General features: G+C 38.5%; 1 protein-coding gene and 1 long non-coding RNA gene across 3 annotated transcripts in view; one reads left to right on the top strand and one right to left on the bottom strand.

Annotated features, from left to right (window-relative positions):
• The window catches only part of LOC107755336 (uncharacterized), a 19321-nt gene extending 7060 nt beyond the window's left edge, over positions 1-12261 (top strand). Inside the window, exons 3-4 of the long non-coding RNA XR_001641682.1 lie at positions 11625-11748; positions 11858-12261. This is a non-coding gene — a long non-coding RNA (uncharacterized LOC107755336). The remainder of the gene's footprint in view (positions 1-11624; positions 11749-11857) is intronic.
• Positions 12262-14811: 2550 nt separating this feature from the next.
• LOC107755335 (uncharacterized) overlaps positions 14812-20478 on the bottom strand; it is a 7789-nt gene continuing 2122 nt past the window's right edge. The window contains exons 2-7 of one of the 2 annotated variants that reach the window (XM_016572091.1): positions 19794-19840; positions 19500-19688; positions 19292-19397; positions 18634-19088; positions 16289-16485; positions 14812-16031 (exon numbers count right to left, since the gene is read on the bottom strand). In XM_016572091.1, the coding sequence (XP_016427577.1) occupies positions 15297-16031; positions 16289-16485; positions 18634-19088; positions 19292-19397; positions 19500-19683 (1677 nt within the window). In that variant the 5' untranslated portion in view covers positions 19684-19688; positions 19794-19840 and the 3' untranslated portion in view covers positions 14812-15296. The remainder of the gene's footprint in view (positions 16032-16288; positions 16486-18633; positions 19089-19291; positions 19398-19499; positions 19689-19793; positions 19841-20478) is intronic. The other variant, XM_016572090.1, reaches the window with a different exon arrangement.

The raw sequence follows: 20478 nt of genomic DNA, 5'->3' as shown, positions 1-20478 counted from the left end.
ACTGCTGTTCCTGAAACCACGCTTTCTTTCTTTGCGTGCACATTTGGGCGGTGTTATGCAAATCTTCGCACATCGTGACGTAGACATGTGGGGGCGTGTTTAAATGAGGCGTTTTAGGGGGGCGTGGACGAGTCTTAACTTTTATAAAGAATATCTCTTTGGATTTGAGACTTTAGTCTTTGCAACTTTACAGATCTTCTTTATGCACCAAGAGCTTGTAACACTCCAAAGAGAAAGGAAAAATTTAAATTGCATCATATGACCCCTTTAACCAGGGATTCTGCTATTAAACAATTATTTAAAACTAGTTTTAAATAACTAGTTTTAAAACTAGTAGTATTATTTCATAAGTTGAAAAATAATGTGAACTCATGGCTTCAACATAGGCGTATCATATCATATCATTAAAAATAAATTCCCTGTGGGATTAAATTCATAATATTATGATAATAAAGTTGTAGCATTGCTGATTAAAGCCATAAAGAAAAAGTTGCAGCATTAGATTTAAATCGTAATTAAATTAAATCGTACAGTGAAAATAAAGCCACAATTGTCAAATAGTTCTTTTAATTAAAGTTTAGAAGGGCACATGACTAAAAAAAAAAAAGATGTGCACATTAAAATATTCAGTATTCCATAAAACAAGAATTGTCAATTTCAAGGTGCCTTTAATTTTGTAATTATACTACTATATTATTGCCATTTTTATTTAATTCTCAAAATATTATTACTTTTATATTGTAATTGTATGACCTGATTCTTAAAATGATATTAATTACAATTTATTAGTTGCATGAATTATAAATATCATAAATATATTTATTTTTATATGCCACCTAAATATATTTATGCAACCTCTGAGCAATGTTTCTAATGTGTTCTTCGTTAAACATGAACCAACAATTAACATTTTTACAGCATTTATTATTAATCTTGGTTAAAATATAAATATATACTAATAAATTAAGAATTTTATATTCATTTACTAATAATTTAATATCTTAAATCTTAATAATTTAAAGATCTTAACTTTATTTAGTGCATTAAATTATTCAATATTTTCATGTTTTGATGCATTAAAAATGTTACATATATTGTTATATGCATATTTTCATATTTATTTTTATACATATGTGCAACATCTGAGCAATAAAATGTTACTATGGGTCAATCAATCTAGATTTCTTCACTCTTGAAGGCCATGAAAAGCAACTCAGGTCTGTATTTGATGTCTCTGCCCATAAGAATCAAGAGCTGTTTACCTGCATCAGTGTTTACCAGGGAAAGTCCTCTCTCTCCCCGGAGACTCACTGATCACTGAGATTGGGAAAGAGGTATCCACATGGGTTTTGAGCACAATGAGCTATTGGGTGTGTAGTGTGTGAGTGGTTTGTGTGTGTACCCCCTAATGAGGCCAGTGCCGCCAACCTAGACTCTCCGGAAGCATTGGCGACTGCAGCGCAGTGACAGCAGGAGACAGGAAGAGCCACAAATACAGGAACACACAGTATCCAGGGCTTTGTCCTCAGCCCCATACAGTTCTTGTAATGGTCTATAACTGGCCCTCTGTGGCTCGTTTATGTGCAGGGAACCCGGATCACCTACTCCCTGAGACCTGCTATCTGAAATCAGCCGCCAAACACAACACAACAAATCAACTTTATCACCATAAACCATTTTCACGTCAGATTACAGACTTTGAGAAACAGATCGAGGGAGTCAAGGAACGGGGTAACAGGAACCATGTAAACTGCAAGAGAGGTATTGTCATATGTATGTGTGTGTGTGTGTGTGTGTGCACGTATGTGTATATACAGAACAATCCGAGCCAGGCTGGGTGTATTCACTATGAACCCCCTGCTGGGACAGAGGCCTGGGCTGGAGCTATTCAGACATACAGTTCGATCCCTTTATCCGGCCTTGAGAACAGACCTGTGGTCACCATACATCTGGTGACTGCAAGTTTAAAAGGATAGTTGGGTGAAAAAAAGAAATGTCTGTCCTCATTTTCCCACTCTTATGTCTTTCTAACTTTATTTTTCCATCATACAAAAAGGAGATATTTGGCAGAATGTCCTAATACATCATGCCAGGTTTGACACTTAACAATTAACAATACTTTTTATAGAATGTATTAATCTTAGGTTAATCTATAATTTACATTTATTTTCTGCATATATTAATATATTTTATATAACAATTAAAAGTTGACATTATGAAATAGTTTACATTATTTACAGTTTCATTATGGTTTCAAAACATTGAGAAAATACTATTTTACTATAAATACTATTTTATGAATAAATAGCTGACAACATTCAGTATACTGTCTCAAGCTTCAGTATACAATTATATTAATCTACAGACATGAACATTTATAACTGGAGTTCTCATAAGATCTCTGTGTTTCTTCTGAATGTTCCTATACATCAAACCAATATATGACAGTTAATTGGCCATATAAGGGTGAATTAAGTTTTGAGTAAGTATATGAAATAAACCAGACCAAATAAGGCAATTTCTACCAAATAGGGCAGTTTCTATCTTTAAGATCATTCTTCCATGAAAAAGAATGAGACCGATACATTCAGAATGGAAAAAAAGAGAGAGAAATGGAAGGGAAAACAAGGGGGAAAAGTTCTGCTGAGGATTCTCAAAAATAGCGGGTTTGGATTCTTAAAGGATGACTCCCAAGTGAAAATGCAAGGGGGAAAAAATGGCAACAGCTCAAACAGGAGACTATATGAACTCCAAAAATCAATTTAACAGACGTTTGGCATGTTAAAGAATAACTCCCCAAATGACAACTGTCCATTGTCTATTGTATGGAGATGTCTAGCTTTGCTCATTTAGAGAAAATATCAGCACACAGAGTACTATTACTGGAAAAAACACTGACTCAGAGAATGACAAGCTCAGCTTGTTATTTTCTAACAGTCCCATGTATTATGTCTTATGTCTAGCGCAATACGTGTAAGACACTTCGAAAATATCAAAACTAAACAGCTTCGAATAGAATATAATGAAAACATTATTTCAAAACAGAAAAAACTTTATAACTCAGTTATATTTTAAGAAATAATTGATATATACACTGATCAGTCACAACATTAAATTCACTGATAGGTGAAGTGAATAACATTGATTATATTGTTAACGGCATCTGTCAAGGGTGGGAGATGTTACAACGCAAGTGAACAGTCAGTTCTTGAATTTCATGTGTTGGAAGCAGGAAAAATAGCCAAAAAATCTGAGTCACTTTGACAAGAGCCAAATAGTGATGGCTAGATGACTGGGTCAAAGCATGTCCAAACATCAAGTCTTATGCAGCTGGTTAGTACCTACCAAAAGTGGTGCAAGGAAGGACAAACTGTGAACCAGCATCAGGGTCATCATGGGTGTCCAAGACTTGGAGAGCGAAGAATGTCTGGTCCGATCACACAAAACAGCTACACAAAACACCACCAAAAGCACCTATAATGGGCATATGAGCATCAGAACTGGACCATGGAGCAATGGAAGAAGGACACCTGGTCTAATAAATTACATTTTCTTTTAGATCAGATGGATGGCCGAGCGTGTGTGTGTACTCTGACCAATGTTCTACTGGGAAACCTTGGGTCCTGCCATTGTATGTAGATGTTACTTTGACACCTACCTTTGTCACATCATTGTAGAACACATATACCCCTTCATGGCAATGGTGTCCCCTGATTGCAGTGGCCTCTTTCAACAGGATCATGCACCTTGCCACACTGCAAAAATTGTACATGAACGGTTTGAGCAACATGACTAAGAATTTAAGATGTTGCCCTCCAAATTCCCCAAATCTCGATCCGATTGAGCGTCTATGGGTTGTGCTAGACCTACAAAACTGATTCATGGAGGTTCCACCTCGCACCTTGCAGGATCTGCTGCAAACATCTCGGTGCCAAATACTTCAGAACAGACAGATATATTCGTAAGATTTACAAACTTGTGTATGAACCGGGTATCTACTATAATTCCAGCATATGGAACAGGTAAAAGTATTACAGTTTAAGACAAAGTGGGTACAAATTTATAACCTCTATCCATTGTTACTATGACGCCCGTCAAAGACGACAGACCGGATATTTTTCAAGAATGACTGTAGACAGAAACATCAGCCGGCAGCCATATCACCCTGTCCAGGTGGATGCTGCACACTGGAGGGGGATGAGGAGATACCCCCTGACAATGTAAAGCGCTTTGAGTGCCTAGAAAAGCGCTATATAAATGTAATGAATTATTATTATTTATTATTATCAGCGTTTGCAGGTGTCTATGACAGTTCAGAAACCTTTATTTTCTTTTGCGGTATATTGTGTTACTCATGGTTGATATATGTCCGTACAGTGCATCTGGTGTTCAGCAGGGCTCAGGGAAATGCTTGTGCATGAAAGCTGTCAGCAGGAGCCGTTTTTTACCCGGTTCCTAACCCGATCCGCCCTTGAGAGTCATTCGTTGCCTTGCATGCGTGTCACAATACAGTCTCTGTATCTTGGGGGAAACTGTAAAATCCTATCTAAGAACCATTTCCATGTCCCACCTGCGATTATGGGCCTTGTATATTTAAGTAAAGCAAGCAGTCAAGCCAACACAAATGTTTAGAAACCCTCTGAATGTCCAGGACACATTATTAACGGCTTCTCAATCGTCTGCTACACAATACATGAATGGTGTCTTGGTGCGTAAGTCTTGTTTGCGGGATTCAGTCATGGATTATTCATCGTTAGTCAACGAGGAGCTGGAGTTTGTGTGCCCCTCGAGGTCTCCACTCTTTGCCCCTTACCTGTGTGTGGTAATATGGGAACGAGGGACATCCGAGAAGAAATGCCAAGCTGCAATCACGGTACATGCCGGCCTGAAACTGTTTCCTCTGCGCAGCGCAAGGCATGTTTCTAATTATAGTCCAGCGGAGAGACACAGCAGGCTCCCGTCAACATGTGATTCATGGTGCAGGTGACCCAGAGACTCTTCCCTTGGACGTCTGGAGGAGAAGAACTCGCTGGATTTACTGTCACAGAGACTCGTTCAGACTCTGCTGTGCTAAATCAATGCTGCACTAAAGGCACTACTGTAAACCATATTTTATGCACCTATCACCTATTTGGAGGTGTTACTTACTGGTAGTACTTGCGGATTTGAACAAACCACTAAAATTGAAGTTATCCTGCAAACCTGAATGAAGGTACTCAAAATAATGTGGCCTGTTTACAATGTAGCTTATTTTCTAAATGTTTGGACATCAAAACAGGTGACAAATCCCTCTGACCTCTAATGAAAAATACAAAAATGACAAAAAAAATCTCTTAAGGGTAGACCCAGAGTTAACTTTATAATAATTATAAATCTTTAAATTCTGCACCACACATGGCTCCTTAAAATATATATAACAACAAACTAGTCAGGCAGCTAGATAGATAGATAGACAGACAGACACATATGATAGATAGACAGACAGACAGACAGACAGACAGACACATATGATAGACAGACAGACAGACAGATAGACAGATAGATAGATAGACAGACACATATGATAGATAGATAGATAGATAGATAGACAGACAGACAGACACATATGATAGATAGACAGACAGACAGACAGACAGACAGCTAGATAGATAGATAGATACCAAATGTTGTGTGTCACATTATCATATTATATTCAATATGATGCATCATATATTAAAATGTCATATTATCAAAGTCATGTTTAAACGGCTCTAATGCCCCAGAGAAGCACTGACTGGCTACAGACTTGAATTACACTGTTGTATAAACTTATAAAAGAAGAGACAAATTACCAGGTCTGTTTTTTTTTTTGTCATTACAGCTCTTGCATTAGTCATAATTACCAAGCTATGTAGTGTAAGCAATGACATACATAATTTCCACAGCATAGCCGATGAATTAGCTCATTAACACCAGAGAAGATAAACTAATACATGCTTTCTAAAAAAGCATAACACACTACTAAAATATTCACATTTATTTTCTATTTCTTATTTTATACCATTGGCCTCAAACTCAATTCCTGGAGGGCCACAGCTCTGCACAGTTTAGCTCCAACCCTAATCAAACACACCTGATCCAGCTAATCAAGCTCTTCGGGATTACTAGAAACTTCCAAGCAGCTGTGAGTTGGAGCTAAACTCTGCAGAACCCTCCAGGTATTGAGTTTGAGACCTCTGTTTTAAACCATCCTAAGGTAGTTTTCAGGTCTAATTTTCTGGTTGTAGAGGAGTTAGGGGCACTTGTCATCTGGTTAGGCCAACTAAGGCCACATTTACACTGCAGGTCTTGATGCCCAATTCCCCTTGAAGTTGACTATATCCGTTTTTTGGCGACCAGCTTACTTTTAAATGGGACCCATATCCAATATCTGCATGTACACTATGGTGAAACAACCCAAAGTAGACACACTGACCCGGAAACAGGGTTGCCAGGTCTGCGAAACAAAACCAGCCCAAATGATAATCAAAACTAGCCTAAAACTATGTTTTTTTCCCATTTTTTTTTTCTTCCTTAAAATCACATTCCAGGGGGGGGGGAGGAGATCGTTTTAACCTGCAAACTAAACAACAACCCACAGCAGCAGAGTAACAGCCCAGTTCCATAGGAATACTGTGGAAAAGGCCATATCTGATCTGTCCACTTACATGGCAGATGCAAATGCACATATCCAATTCATATCTGATTTATTTCCACATAGGCCTGAAACCAATCAGAGAATATCCGAATCCATGTGCATTCTTCCTGCTTACACGTTTGTGGGTCATATCTGATCTGTGCCACATGGGAGGAAAAAATTGGAATTGGCTCACTAGAGCCACATAATGTAAATGTGGCCAAAATCAGAAGAACATCAGCTTGACCAGACCGGTAGAACATCCAAATCTGCTTAAATCTTTGTCAACAAGGTCAGCACTTGTAATGGGTTCAACCTGTTTTTCTGAAAGTAAATGCTCCACAGGTTTGTCACACCCTTGTTGATTATTTTATTTAAACTGTTCATTGGAGAAAACAAGGGGAAATCCTAACAGACAGGAAGGTTCTCCTTTCTTAAAACGGGACTCAAAATTGCAGTGCCAAAAATATTCAGGCTACAAAACAATGCGAGGGCAAAATATCTGGATGACAAATTTGAGCCTCGACGACTCAACCGTGGACTAACAATTGATCAGAATGATGTCACCGCCACTATTATCGACTGAAAGTATACTCCTGTGATACGTGTTCAGGAATTGAGCCCGCGGTGATAATCACTCTGGAGTCCCAAATGTGCACATAAACAAAGGAACTCACATTGAATATGAAATAGCACAGCGGTGAAGTCAAGGCCAAAGCAATATTGTTGATCTTAGGAAGCTCTTCCCTAATAAACACAGAGGTGGGCGGTCATCATGGGGAGCACAAAATAAAGAAGTCAAATTGGGCTTCGGGAGCACTTCAAGACATAAAAGAGCTATGAAGGTGCCAAAGGTCTTTCAATACTCGGACGTTTTGTAGAGGGAAAACATCTTTGTTCCTTTGTTTAAGTGGAGCGGCTTGTCTGGTGGTCCGATCTAAGGTGTATTATAATGGTATTGTATCCTTATGTGCAGGTCACACATGCTCAATCAAACACATGGCAGGCTGCTCCCATATTACCAAGAACACATTGACATTCTCCATAAATAGCGGGAAGTACTACAGATCACTATACGCTTGGGGAAAATATGACTTCCTGATGATGTGGTAGGCTTATATGCTGATAAAAGATGACAAATGTGTCTGGCATATGTGCTTCCTACATGCCATTCAATGTTATGCATGAGTGGAAGCTTTTTTCAGTGTTATAAAAATATATTGGGTTTACGCGAGAACCATTAAGATCATATAGGCTAAGCTATGGGCCTTTGTGCGTTCTGATAGGTTTTTAACAGCAGATACTGTTTTATTAAGGATTTGTGGTCAAAAGTGGTATTTTTGCCTTAGCCAAAATAAAAAGGAATAGATTTTTACGTTTTTTTTAAGAAAATGTCGCTTGTAAACAACAACCCACAGCAGCAGAGTAACAGCCCAGTTCCATAGGAATACTGTGGAAAAGGCCATATCTGATCTGTCCACTTACATGGCAGATGCAAATGCACATATCCAATTCATATCTGATTTATTTCCACATAGGCCTGAAACCAATCAGAGAATATCCGAATCCATGTGCATTCTTCCTGCTTACACGTTTGTGGGTCATATCTGATCTGTGCCACATGGGAGGAAAAAATTGGAATTGGCTCACTAGAGCCACATAATGTAAATGTGGCCAAAATCAGAAGAACATCAGCTTGACCAGACCGGTAGAACATCCAAATCTGCTTAAATCTTTGTCAACAAGGTCAGCACTTGTAATGGGTTCAACCTGTTTTTCTGAAAGTAAATGCTCCACAGGTTTGTCACACCCTTGTTGATTATTTTATTTAAACTGTTCATTGGAGAAAACAAGGGGAAATCCTAACAGACAGGAAGGTTCTCCTTTCATAAAACAGGACTCAAAATTGCAGTGCCAAAAATATTCAGGCTACAAAACAATGCGAGGGCAAAATATCTGGATGACAAATTTGAGCCTCGACGACTCAACCGTGGACTAACAATTGATCAGAATGATGTCACCGCCACTATTATCGACTGAAAGTATACTCCTGTGATACGTGTTCAGGAATTGAGCCCGCGGTGATAATCACTCTGGAGTCCCAAATGTGCACATAAACAAAGGAACTCACATTGAATATGAAATAGCACAGCGGTGAAGTCAAGGCCAAAGCAATATTGTTGATCTTAGGAAGCTCTTCCCTAATAAACACAGAGGTGGGCGGTCATCATGGGGAGCACAAAATAAAGAAGTCAAATTGGGCTTCGGGAGCACTTCCAAGACATTAAAGAGCTATGAAGGTGCCAAAGGTTTCTAGAGGGAAAATGTCTTTGTTCCTTTGTTTAAGTGGAGCGGCTTGTCTGGTGGTCCGATCTAAGGTGTATTATAATGGTATTGTATCCTTATGTGCAGGTCACACATGCTCAATCAAACACATGGCAGGCTGCTCCCATATTACCAAGAACACATTGACATTCTCCATAAATAGCGGGAAGTACTACAGATCACTATACGCTTGGGGAAAATATGACTTCCTGATGATGTGGTAGGCTTATATGCTGATAAAAGATGACAAATGTGTCTGGCATATGTGCTTCCTACATGCCATTCAATGTTATGCATGAGTGGAAGCTTTTTTCAGTGTTATAAAAATATATTGGGTTTACGCGAGAACCATTAAGATCATATAGGCTAAGCAAAGGACCAGCATAAACCAGCAAAGGACCAGCTTAAACCAGCATCAAAATATACCTAACCAGCATATGCTGTTTTTTTCAACAGGGAGGTCAAAATGAAACACTTAGGCTATATTATATTATATTATATTATTAACAACTATTTATTAATTTCTTTGATCTTTTAAGCATTTAGCAGACACATTTATTCAAAGCATACCGCTTGAGCTACAGAACAGAAGACTCATACTATATTGCATTATATCATTATATTTGAGTTTTGTGAAATTTTTGATGTAGATAACACTTCACAGATAATACAGATCTAGTAGTCACACCAGCTTTCAATTAAAAAGACAAATAGTTTATTTAAAAACGAGAGAGATTTATACACGATTAATGGGTATACATGAGGTTTAATGCTGTGTCCGAAATCGCTTACTCGTTCACTCATTCACTATTCCCTATGTATGGAATTACATTCGAGTCCACTATGTGGGTAGCTATCAAAGGTACGTGACATTTATTTAAAAACGAGAGAGATTTATACACGATTAATGGGTATACATGAGGTTTAATGCTGTGTCCGAAATCGCTTACTCGTTCACTCATTCACTATTCCCTATGTATGGAATTACATTCGAGTCCACTATGTGGGGAGCTATCAAAGTTACGTGACATATAGCGCGTCATTCTACTTCCTGTTTGGAGGCGGGTCTAGTTCTGTAAACACTTAACGTGATGTGAACTGCAGCAGAGCGCCGACCGTAAACACTGCAGACCAGGTAAAATAGAAAAGCGGTCCTGTTTTAAATAGTTGAACAAAGCAAAATCCTATCAGTACGTATACTGAATACAAATTAATATAATTAGCTACATAGACTTACATGCCGACTGTCATAAGTCAATGTCACAATGGATACGAGTTGCGCAATGAAGATTAACACTATGACATGATGATTAGGCTTCTTTATCACTATTGACAGAACAGTGGCTAAATATATTTGGCCTTGGTTGGTTGTAACTGGCTACAGCTTCATTGTTTGTAGACGTCTCATCTTCAAGACTTGCCTTCATTTATCAGAGGAGAACCAGACATAAGCACAGGCAGTTCATGATGGCTGCAGATTCAGCAGTGTCTAACGGAGGAGAAAACATCCTTACTGACAGCGACGATGATACTCTCAGGTACCTTTCAGTGTTATTAATAAATAGAAGTAATGTATATTAAGAAGCTATTAAGAATGCATCCACATTGGCCTTGTCATAATGTTTACAGGTTCAGGATGTACTTGTTTTGAGGGTGCATCAACTTTATCCACATTAAAAAAGTTCTGAACAGATAAAAAAATAAATTAGGCATCATACACCTGCTGACTTTGTAAATGGTTACAAAGGGGGGGAAAAAAAACTTGGCATCATACACAAAATTACTATTGTATTTCTACAATGGCATTAAAAACTCTTTGGCTATAAGTGGCTCTACCTCCAAGCCAGTAGGTGGCAGTATAGAGCGATTTGGAGAAATGTAGCATTAGATCACTTGCTTGTCAATGGATGCTCTGCAGTGAATGGGTGCCGTCAGAATGAGAGTCCAAACAGCTGATAAAACCATCACAATACTCCACACTACTCCAGTCCATCAGTTAATGTCTTGTGAAGTGAAAAGCTGTGTAATAAATTCATCACTAAGATGTTTTTAACTTCAGAGCATCGCTTCCAGTCAATTCGTAATATTGCTTTCTCAAGTAATTTCATCTGAAACAGGAGAGAAATATGTACAAAATAAGCACCGTTTACAAGCAAAAACTGTCCAAAACATTTCTAAACAAATATTAGTGGATTTTGATGTGAGAGGAAAACAGGAGATGGACTCTTTCACTGGAGGAAGCATTGTTACAGATTATGGACTTGTATTTTGGCCAAAAGCAACGGTTTAAAGTTAAAACACCTTAATAATGATTTTGTTTCTTACAAACATGCAGCTTTTCACTTCTCAAGAAGTTAACTGATGGACTGGAGTCATGTGGATTATTGTCATGGTTTTATCAACTGTTTGGACTCTCATTCTGACGGCACCCATTCACTGCAGAGGAGCCATTGGTGAGCAAGTGATGTAATGCTACATTTCTCCAAATCTGTTCTAATGAAGAAACAAACTCATCTACATCTTAGATGGCCTGAGGGCGAGTACTATGTTCAGCGAATCCTCATTTTTGGGAGAATTAAGTTATGTTAAGTTCATTTATGTGCGTTTAAACAATGTGTTAATAGTAATTTTTGAACTTCATCAGGTATTCACAGAGTTGCAGGAGATTGGGAAAGATATAAAAGAGGAAGTGCAGGACATTGGCTTTCATGCACATGGGGATATGGGTGGAGACATCAGTAAATGCCCCTACTATGCAACCAAGATGGGTGAGTTGTTAGCGAATATCGACACTATATTTTTTAATATGTTTTATATCATGTAAATTTAAAATGTTTTGTTGTTTTTACTCAACTGCTTTCATCATTTTCTGTCTAGCGGTGAGTGGAAACACGACTTATGCATGTAATTTTGCCAAGATGCTGCTTCGACAGTCCACAGTACAGGTGATTCTGGCCACATGGGTCGCTGCTGTCGCTGGATTGGCTGCTTGGTACCTCATGTGATCACCTTTACCTGAATCAGCCAATCAGAAATGAAAATAGCAACAGCTGGGCTTCAAAGTGGAAATCTTTCACTCACTGGGCCACTTTGTGAAAATATTGCTGCCGATCATATAAATATGTAAAGTCACTGACTGGACTTTTAATCCATGCCACGTATCTGTATTAAATACAATGCTTTTAAAGGAGATGTGACATTATTTATCCTGTTTTCAATCTCAGTCAAGAGTGTAAGCATACATGCTAGAAGACATTGGAGCTGCTTAAAATAAAACTATTAATGCAAGAACTGTTTCTTTGACCATTTGTGATTGCAGTTGCACATTGTAATACACGTTCATAAAAAAAATATTCAGGTACATCACTGTGGTGCAGTGAATAAATCATAAGAGTGCTGTCTCTTCAGATTTTAATGTCCATGTTTTACCAAAGCACAGAAAGCAGAGGAGAGTAGGGAGCGTTTGTCTTTAACTCAGTGTCCCACTAAAATATTCCCATATTTATCTGCTACACATAAAAGTAACTGGAATTATAGTAATTCTATAACTTATCCCTAAACCATGTAAATAATGTCAAGTACACGGAGTGTGGCTTTATAACCAACTGAAAACATGGACATTTTACATTTTGTGCTTGGGGTTACTGTATTGTTACCACCCAACCAATCAAAACTGCAAATATATATTGAACAACTTTTACACTCTCATTAGAAGGGTTTTACTTTAGTGACGTTACGTTCAACACGGAAGCTCCGAAGCTTGTATCTAAAAAACAACACATTTCACTTTGAAGCACCTTATCCGGAGCTTGCTTCGTTTTGCCAAAAGCAGGTGATCTACGATGTCTGAAGCTTCGTTTGCCTGAAAACTACTAATGACTGCTTCAGTATCTGATTCAAATGAAGCTAACCTCAGCGCCGTTTCCTTTACATTATAATGCGTTAGCATTGCTTTTTTTATCGTAATTTATAAATTAAGCTCAAATGGAACTTTGCCCATGAAATAACAGTCTAAGGACTGAGGCAGAATTAAAATAGACAAATCACAGATTTAATTTATGAATTTGTTTGATTTATTTTACTTATTTTAGTGGCAGTACACCGACACAAATGACTGACTTTGACAATGGCCATTATTTATATACAATAAAATAAAGCAAAGAATCATTTGTAGAACCAGATGTGAAACCAGCAGCTGTAATGGAACACAGCCGTTTGGAAGGTGCTATTCATTTTTATGACCACTAGATGGCCAAAGCATAAACAGTGTCGAAAAGCTTCGAGTAATGAACCTTTTCCCGATACTATAGTGTTGAAAGCTTCACTGGTTCAGAATGCTTAACTTCACCAACACTAGCTCTTTTCTAGTTAGATAACTGATGCTGTTATAACACTTCCCAATCTCATGTTCAGGGGAAAAAATAAAAACTAAATCTGTAGCGGCCTACAACAACAAAACGTGATACAAAGTAAACAATATACAAATAGAAAGTGCAGGTAAATAAATGCGAATTCATCTAATTATCTTGTTGTTTTTCAAAACTGATTTGTGGCTTTACTGTATTTTTCATCCATTTTCTAACACTGTAAGGGCCCTGATATACTTCAAATGAAATCGAAGAACGAACTGATATGTCATTTCCAACAAAATCAGGCTGAAACGAAGTTCATTTTGAGTTTGTTTTGGCAGTTCGAAACAGCTCACCAAACTAAGGTAACCAGACGTGCCACTTCCCGGGGACACGTTCGGCACAGGATTTCTAAGGCCATGTCCACACGTACACGGGTACTTTTATAGTAGGAGTATTATAGTATTTTTTATAGGAGTTTTTCCTTCTTTCGTTTTAAAATAAAAACTCCGTCCACATGAAAACGCAAACGCATGCTATGAAGCACTGTCAAGAGCATGCCAAACCAACAGGTGGCGATATAATCTCAACCGTAAAGCCATGTTGGCCAATCAGAAGCCTGAAAAAGTTTCCAGTAGGCGGAGATAACAGCGCAGGCGCCGACGTCACAAGCCAAAGGCCCTGTCCACACGAATGCGGTTATTTTTCAAACCGCAGCTTTTTCTATGCGGTTTGTCCGTTCGTCCACACGCAAACGCAGCACCAGGTCACTGAAACCAAACATTTTTGAAAACGCCTGCCAGGGTGAAGATTTTCAAAAACTCCGGTTGCAGTTTTATCGTGTAGACAGCGAAACCAGCAAGACAGCGAGTTTTTGACTTGTGACGTCGGAGCCTGCGCTGTTATCTCCGCCTACTGGAAACCTTTTCGGCTTCTGGTTGGCCAACATGGCTTTATGGTTGAGATTATATCGTCACCTGTTGGTTTGGCATGCTCTTGACAGTGCTTCATAGCATGCGTTTGCGTTTTCATGTGGATGGAGATTTTTTTTAAATGGAAGGAAAAACTCTGTTTGTGCTGTGCTGCGCCGAGCCGATCGATCGTTGATCGAATAGCTGAGCTGGAACAAATGTTTCTGCACCTGTACGATTGCTCGCGGAGAGCGTTTAAAGATTCAGAGAAGGCATTTATTGTTGTGTTTAGGGGATACGCACGAGCGACGCGACACATATTCACATTAATCTACACCCCGCCTCCAGCAGCGCGAGGGTGTTAAAACGTTCAAAAACAGTATACCGTCGCTCAGCCTTTTCAAACTTTTTGCCCCCAAATGAAGACGAAAAAGAACTTTGTTTGGAGTATATTGGGGACCTTTTCGGCTTCTGGTTGGCCAACATGGCTTTATGGTTGAGATTATATCGTCACCTGTTGGTTTGGCATGCTCTTGACAGTGCTTCATAGCATGCGTTTGCGTTTTCATGTGGATGGAGATTTTTTTTAAATGGAAGGAAAAACTCTGTTTGTGCTGTGCTGCGCCGAGCCGATCGATCGTTGATCGAATAGCTGAGCTGGAACAAATGTTTCTGCACCTGTACGATTGCTCGCGGAGAGCGTTTAAAGATTCAGAGAAGGCATTTATTGTTGTGTTTAGGGGATACGCACGAGCGACGCGACACATATTCACATTAATCTACACCCCGCCTCCAGCAGCGCGAGGGTGTTGAAACGTTCAAAAACAGTATACCGTCGCTCAGCCTTTTCAAACTTTTTGCCCCCAAATGAAGACGAAAAAGAACTTTGTTTGAAGTATATTGGGGCCATAAACATCTGTATGGGTCACTGAGGTGTAAAATGTAGCCAAAACTTTTGCCGCAGAAATAATATACAAAGTCGAGTGAAATCATGCTCTTATTTTAAATTTAGCACAGTGTGACAACAGGCACAGCATTTATTTGCTACTGTTTGCTTTAGAGATGCTCAGTCTTAATGCGAATACCGCGTTCCAGACACTCTTTGCACTCTTCCTCGCTCAATTTCCTGAAACCTATATTCATGTCTTTTATGGCTTTCCTATAGGTTTCATATGAACACGCAGTTGAACTTTTGCCTTTAAAGTCTTTGTACATCTTCATGACAGTTACATTGCTTGGTAAATATCGTCTGCTTTCAGCGTGTTCACATTTATAGTCACTGATAGTTGGATTGAACGATTCAATGTGTTGGTAAATTGGCGACAAATCTATTTTATTGGCAGGTGGGTGTCGCCCTCTGCGGTCTGGAGGAGGAACGCCACCGGATGTGTTGCCTGTCACGCTGACAATCACTCTGTCGTTTTTTGGGTGGTATCCCAGTGTGGTTAGGTAGAAGGTTTTGCAAACATCTTGAGGTTGCCCGAGGCTGTTATTTAGATGATACTGAAAAGTCTTGTTGCGTCTGCTGGGACCTCCCGTCGTGAGACGTGTTTTCAGTGATTGGGTAACTGAGTGAAATACAAAAGCCCATTTGTCGCTGTGTGACATGTCCTGATAGGAGTCAAATATTTCTTTTCTTCGAACATGCGGGATCTTCTCTGTACATTTCTTTCCACATGTAGGTCCACAGGGTTTGCCCATCTTTGGTGCCCATTGATTTCCTATTTGTACCGGACAGGATTCTTCATCCTTGAATGCCATTTCATCTTCTCCGCTCTCACTGTATGTTTCCTGTTTAACAGAATTGACTTTGAAAGTGCCAAGCACCCACTGTGCAGTTTGTTGATCACTGATATGAACAGATTGAATCGGCTAAATCTAGTGCTGAATAATATTGATATTAGACTTACCAAATTAGATTAATTATTCAAATAGTTTTTTTCAACCATTTTTGTTTTAGATTAAACACACACACCATTTATTTATAACAGTAACTACAATAAAACTTGTAAGATAACAGTAGGCAACTATGAGTAACTGTTACCTACCACTTTTAGTCTTGTTTCCGGACTTTCCAGGGAAGTTAATGACCTCAAATCTTCAACTGGACATCGTTTTGGACTTAAATGTTTAGCCTCTGTGATCTCAGAAACATTGTTTGCTTTGAGATCTTGCACCATCCTCATAATCTTCCTCTGCTGCTCCATAAGAATTTCTTGTTTAGTTAATATGTCATGGAGAAGTGCTGAAACAAACACAGGAATTGCAAAGTTTACCACACTACCCATGCTATGAAACGAGCTTTACACTTAGGGCTGGGTTTTGACACAAATTTCAAGATTCGATTCTGATTCACAAGCTTGCGATTTGATTCATTATTGATTATCTTGGATATATCAGGTACAGTACATGCCAGATTTACATTTTTTTTTAAAGACAGCGGCTATTTGCACTAAGTGTAAATAGCAATTAGATACTATTTACAAAAATAGCATATTTTCTTAGCAATAGATGCTATTTACACCAAGTGAAAATAGCAGTATTTGTTTAGCGATATGCTATTTACACTAAGTGAAAATAGCTATAGATTCTATTTAAACTGTTAAAATAGCAGGATTTTCTGCTATTTATACCACTTATTGCAAATAGTGGCAACTATAGAACTGTAGTACATTATAAAACAGTATGCAGTAACGTATTGAGTGTAAATTATCATTTTAATTCAAATTATTAAATGGATGCCACCTTATTGGGACAATAAAGCCCTCCCTACACCTAACCCTACCAGATACTTCATTTTCAACTTTTCGATTATTTCCTTCATTTTCATTGAAAATAAATGCCTTTCCGATGTGATGTGATTTATCCCAATCAATTTGAGCAAGATCATATAAAAAAGATTGCTCATTAAAATATTTCATAAAACACCTAGTTATAATTCTCGGATTCTGTTTTGGTAGCTTTGTATCTCTGGCTACTGCCACAACACAGTGGTCACTGATATCATTTGCAAATACAGAAGCTGAAGAATATTTACGCGGAGCATTTGTAAAAATAAGATGTATTAATGTAGATTTTTCTGGGAATTTCAAATTAGGCCTAGTGGGTGTTGCGATGCCGCAAACGTGAACTTTGCAACAGAGACAGTCAGATACGAATCCAAATCCCAATCAAGCAGAACTTGGTGGGTTTACAACTCCAAGACTCAGGCCCAAAAGGCAGCACAATCACGCAAAGCTGGGATGACTTGAGACACACCCGTCTGCAGGAGCAGCACGCTGAATCCCCCGTGGAGCACGAGCTGGCCACAGCTCACTAATTAAACACGGTGTTGACAGCTGGATCGTTTCATATAAAAGAAGATTATTTCCTTTTCTTTTTTCTTCTTTAAATTCAACACCACATTTAAGGTTGTCAATAGTCCACTTAAAACACTAGAATCAAAATAAACAGAGACAAGTACTAACACTAGCAAACTGACGAGCTGCCATCTTGGATGTGAATGTTCATAGCACTAACATATATAGCACATTTGAAAAGGGAGAAAAAAAAAGTTTGGCAAAAGGCGGATTCAAACTCAATCTTTTGTAGTGATGACTAGCCCAATCAGACGTTGGTGGGCAGAGTAGCTTCTGCCAACAAGGTGGGCTATTTGCACTCCGTTTTTTAAAATATAAACATTTAAATAGTGGCTCTCATAAAAACCTTGACAGATTTATTCATACTACATACATTAAAGATCGAAGAACAGTAAAAATTATAATGCATACATTTATAAAATGCTCCTCTCTAGACTTCATTTTTCTAGCTGACTAACGAGTTCATGGTCACCGAATATGTTTCTTCTGAAGTAAATGTAACGTTACGTGACATTGTTACAAGCTGTTACATTGAAGTCTTTGCGCGGTTTAAACACTTATTGAGCGATTACATGAGACAGGATATGGATTTCGGTAAGTTGTACTTTTTCTTTTAACATAGCTTCTGCTGTTTATTGAGGTTTATTTTGTGGTGAAACTGGTATTAAGGCGGAGATGATCAGTTCACGTTCGCTTCGTACTGCTGCTTCCTTGAACTGAGGCGCTACAGCGATCTGTCGCTCCACATAAAAAAAAAACACCAAAGCGGCATTTATTGCTTGAATACTGTAATAAAAAAAAAAAAGTGACGTAATTTGAAATCAAACGTAACAAAGCACAAAGCTTATTGTGATTTATTGGATGGGATGCGCTACAGTGTTCCGTTCATTAACTGACTAATCGATTCTTGGGATTTAAGAATCAATATCGTTTTGTAAAAATGAGAATTGATTAAAATCGAGAAATTTATATTTTTACCCAGCCCTACTTACACTAGCAGTGAATAAATGTTAGAAAACAGAAATGAATCTTACAGGTTATGAATGGGTCATAGCTCGAGAGGCTTTTTCTCTGGGGTCTGGGTGTTTCATGATGCCACGGTGACTGTGCCGGCTGCTCGGGAGACTGTACATTTGTGTCCTGTGGCCATGTCAGTTCACGGTTATGTTCTGTGATGTCTTGTGATGCTCTGTCAGAACTTCTTGTTTGCCACGGCTGTTGGGAAATCTGGTGAGGCAGCAGAGTATTTTCATGCCACTCGGAGGCAGGACTTATCTCCAACAAGGATGGTCTTGAAGTTTCCGCAATCTGTGTCACACCTGGGGATTTATTTTGACTTTGTCCTAGAGGACTTGGTTGTAGCTCATTAGAAGCTGAACAAATCCTTTTGGATAGAGGCTGTATTTGAGGGGCTTGTGGCAAATAGTTTTTTAGGGGTGTGGTAGCCTCCTCATCACAGTCATAATCATCCAGTAGGCACCCGTCTCGTCTTTAGCGAAGGCGAGAAATTGAATGATTACTACATTTGATGAAGCGAGGGTGGCATGTTAATGTGAAAACGCTATTCAGCAAAATATTCCCTTTTTGCAGTTCAAAAAGAAATGTGCATGTTAATTTGTTAAACTGCACATCGATACAAGGACCTGTTAGACAGGTCTGTGTTAAAGAATCACATAATATAACCAATCTTACTTTATTTTGCATTTTGGTGGCATCAGGGAGTCAGGCACAGCCTCTAACTGGAGATCGGTCTGCTGTTCTGCAAGAGATAGCTTCCGGCATGCTTCACTATAATTATCTATGAAAGACAGAATTAAGAAATCAGAACAATCCAAAAAGTTGTTTACCATTTAACCCTTTTTAATTAAACATAATGTGTACAGAAAGGATTTAGACATACTTGTAGTATACATTATTTTTATTTTATATGCAGACCAAGACTCCTGGGGTTGCTCCAAACAGTTGGCTGCCCTCTGAACTCTTTCACCCTTGTATGGAGGCCATAAACACACACCACTCTTCACCCAGATTGCAGGCACAACCTCCACTTCTTCAGTGTCAACAAAACTGACAATGTGGTACATGATTTCTGCAAGCAAAACACAAATGTGGATAAACATAAAAAAAATTTAAAAAAAAAAGATAATATAAAGGCAAATACATAAATATCAATTGTGACTTTTAGATGTCATACTAGTGTAGATTGTGTCCAAGAGTAGCTCAAAATTTCCGATTTCGATTCTGGGGGGAAAAAAGAAAATGAACACACACACTCACTTCATTTTAAATGAAATTTCTGCAAGTAATTTTCAAAAGGAAATCCAGATATTAGGTCTAAGTGAAATCACAGCTAAGGTGAATCAATCCATAGTGTACACCACAAATTCTGGGCCATACAACTGACTGAAATGTTCAACAAATGAGACAGGCAATGCATTGGCAAAGTCATTCATTGATAAACAGAATGACGGATTTGCTAAAATGCAGCAGATAGAAGCATGAAATTATTAGCTATACACTTGCTCAGCCAGACAACCTCTGACAACTGGCCTAGTATATAGAAGACATCGTCTAAATCTGATGCTTTCCATTTAGGTCTTTCTTCCAGACCCCTTGGTTTTCTGGCAAATTCAACTGGGACAAAATCTTTTAAATGAATTAATCTCTCAGAGATTAGAAGGCCCACAAATCCACCAGTCTTCGTACCACACCAAATGCATATAGCCTAATCATGAGGAAAACTAACCATCCCTATTCCCTAATATTGTTTTCGACCAGAGGTGAATGTCCTAAATGGTGATCTTCATCCTCCACAGCTTGCTTAAAAGACTCACCAGTCAGTGTTTCCCCTAGGTTTACGGCTTTGGGGGGGGGGGGAA

This window comes from Sinocyclocheilus rhinocerous, unplaced genomic scaffold (genome assembly GCF_001515625.1).
Source record: "Sinocyclocheilus rhinocerous isolate Xijiao unplaced genomic scaffold, SAMN03320098_v1.1 scaffold2307, whole genome shotgun sequence".
Taxonomy (NCBI): domain Eukaryota; kingdom Metazoa; phylum Chordata; class Actinopteri; order Cypriniformes; family Cyprinidae; genus Sinocyclocheilus; species Sinocyclocheilus rhinocerous.
The sequence above is the reverse complement of the archived record's forward strand: the minus strand, read 5'-3'. Positions and strand labels throughout refer to the sequence as shown.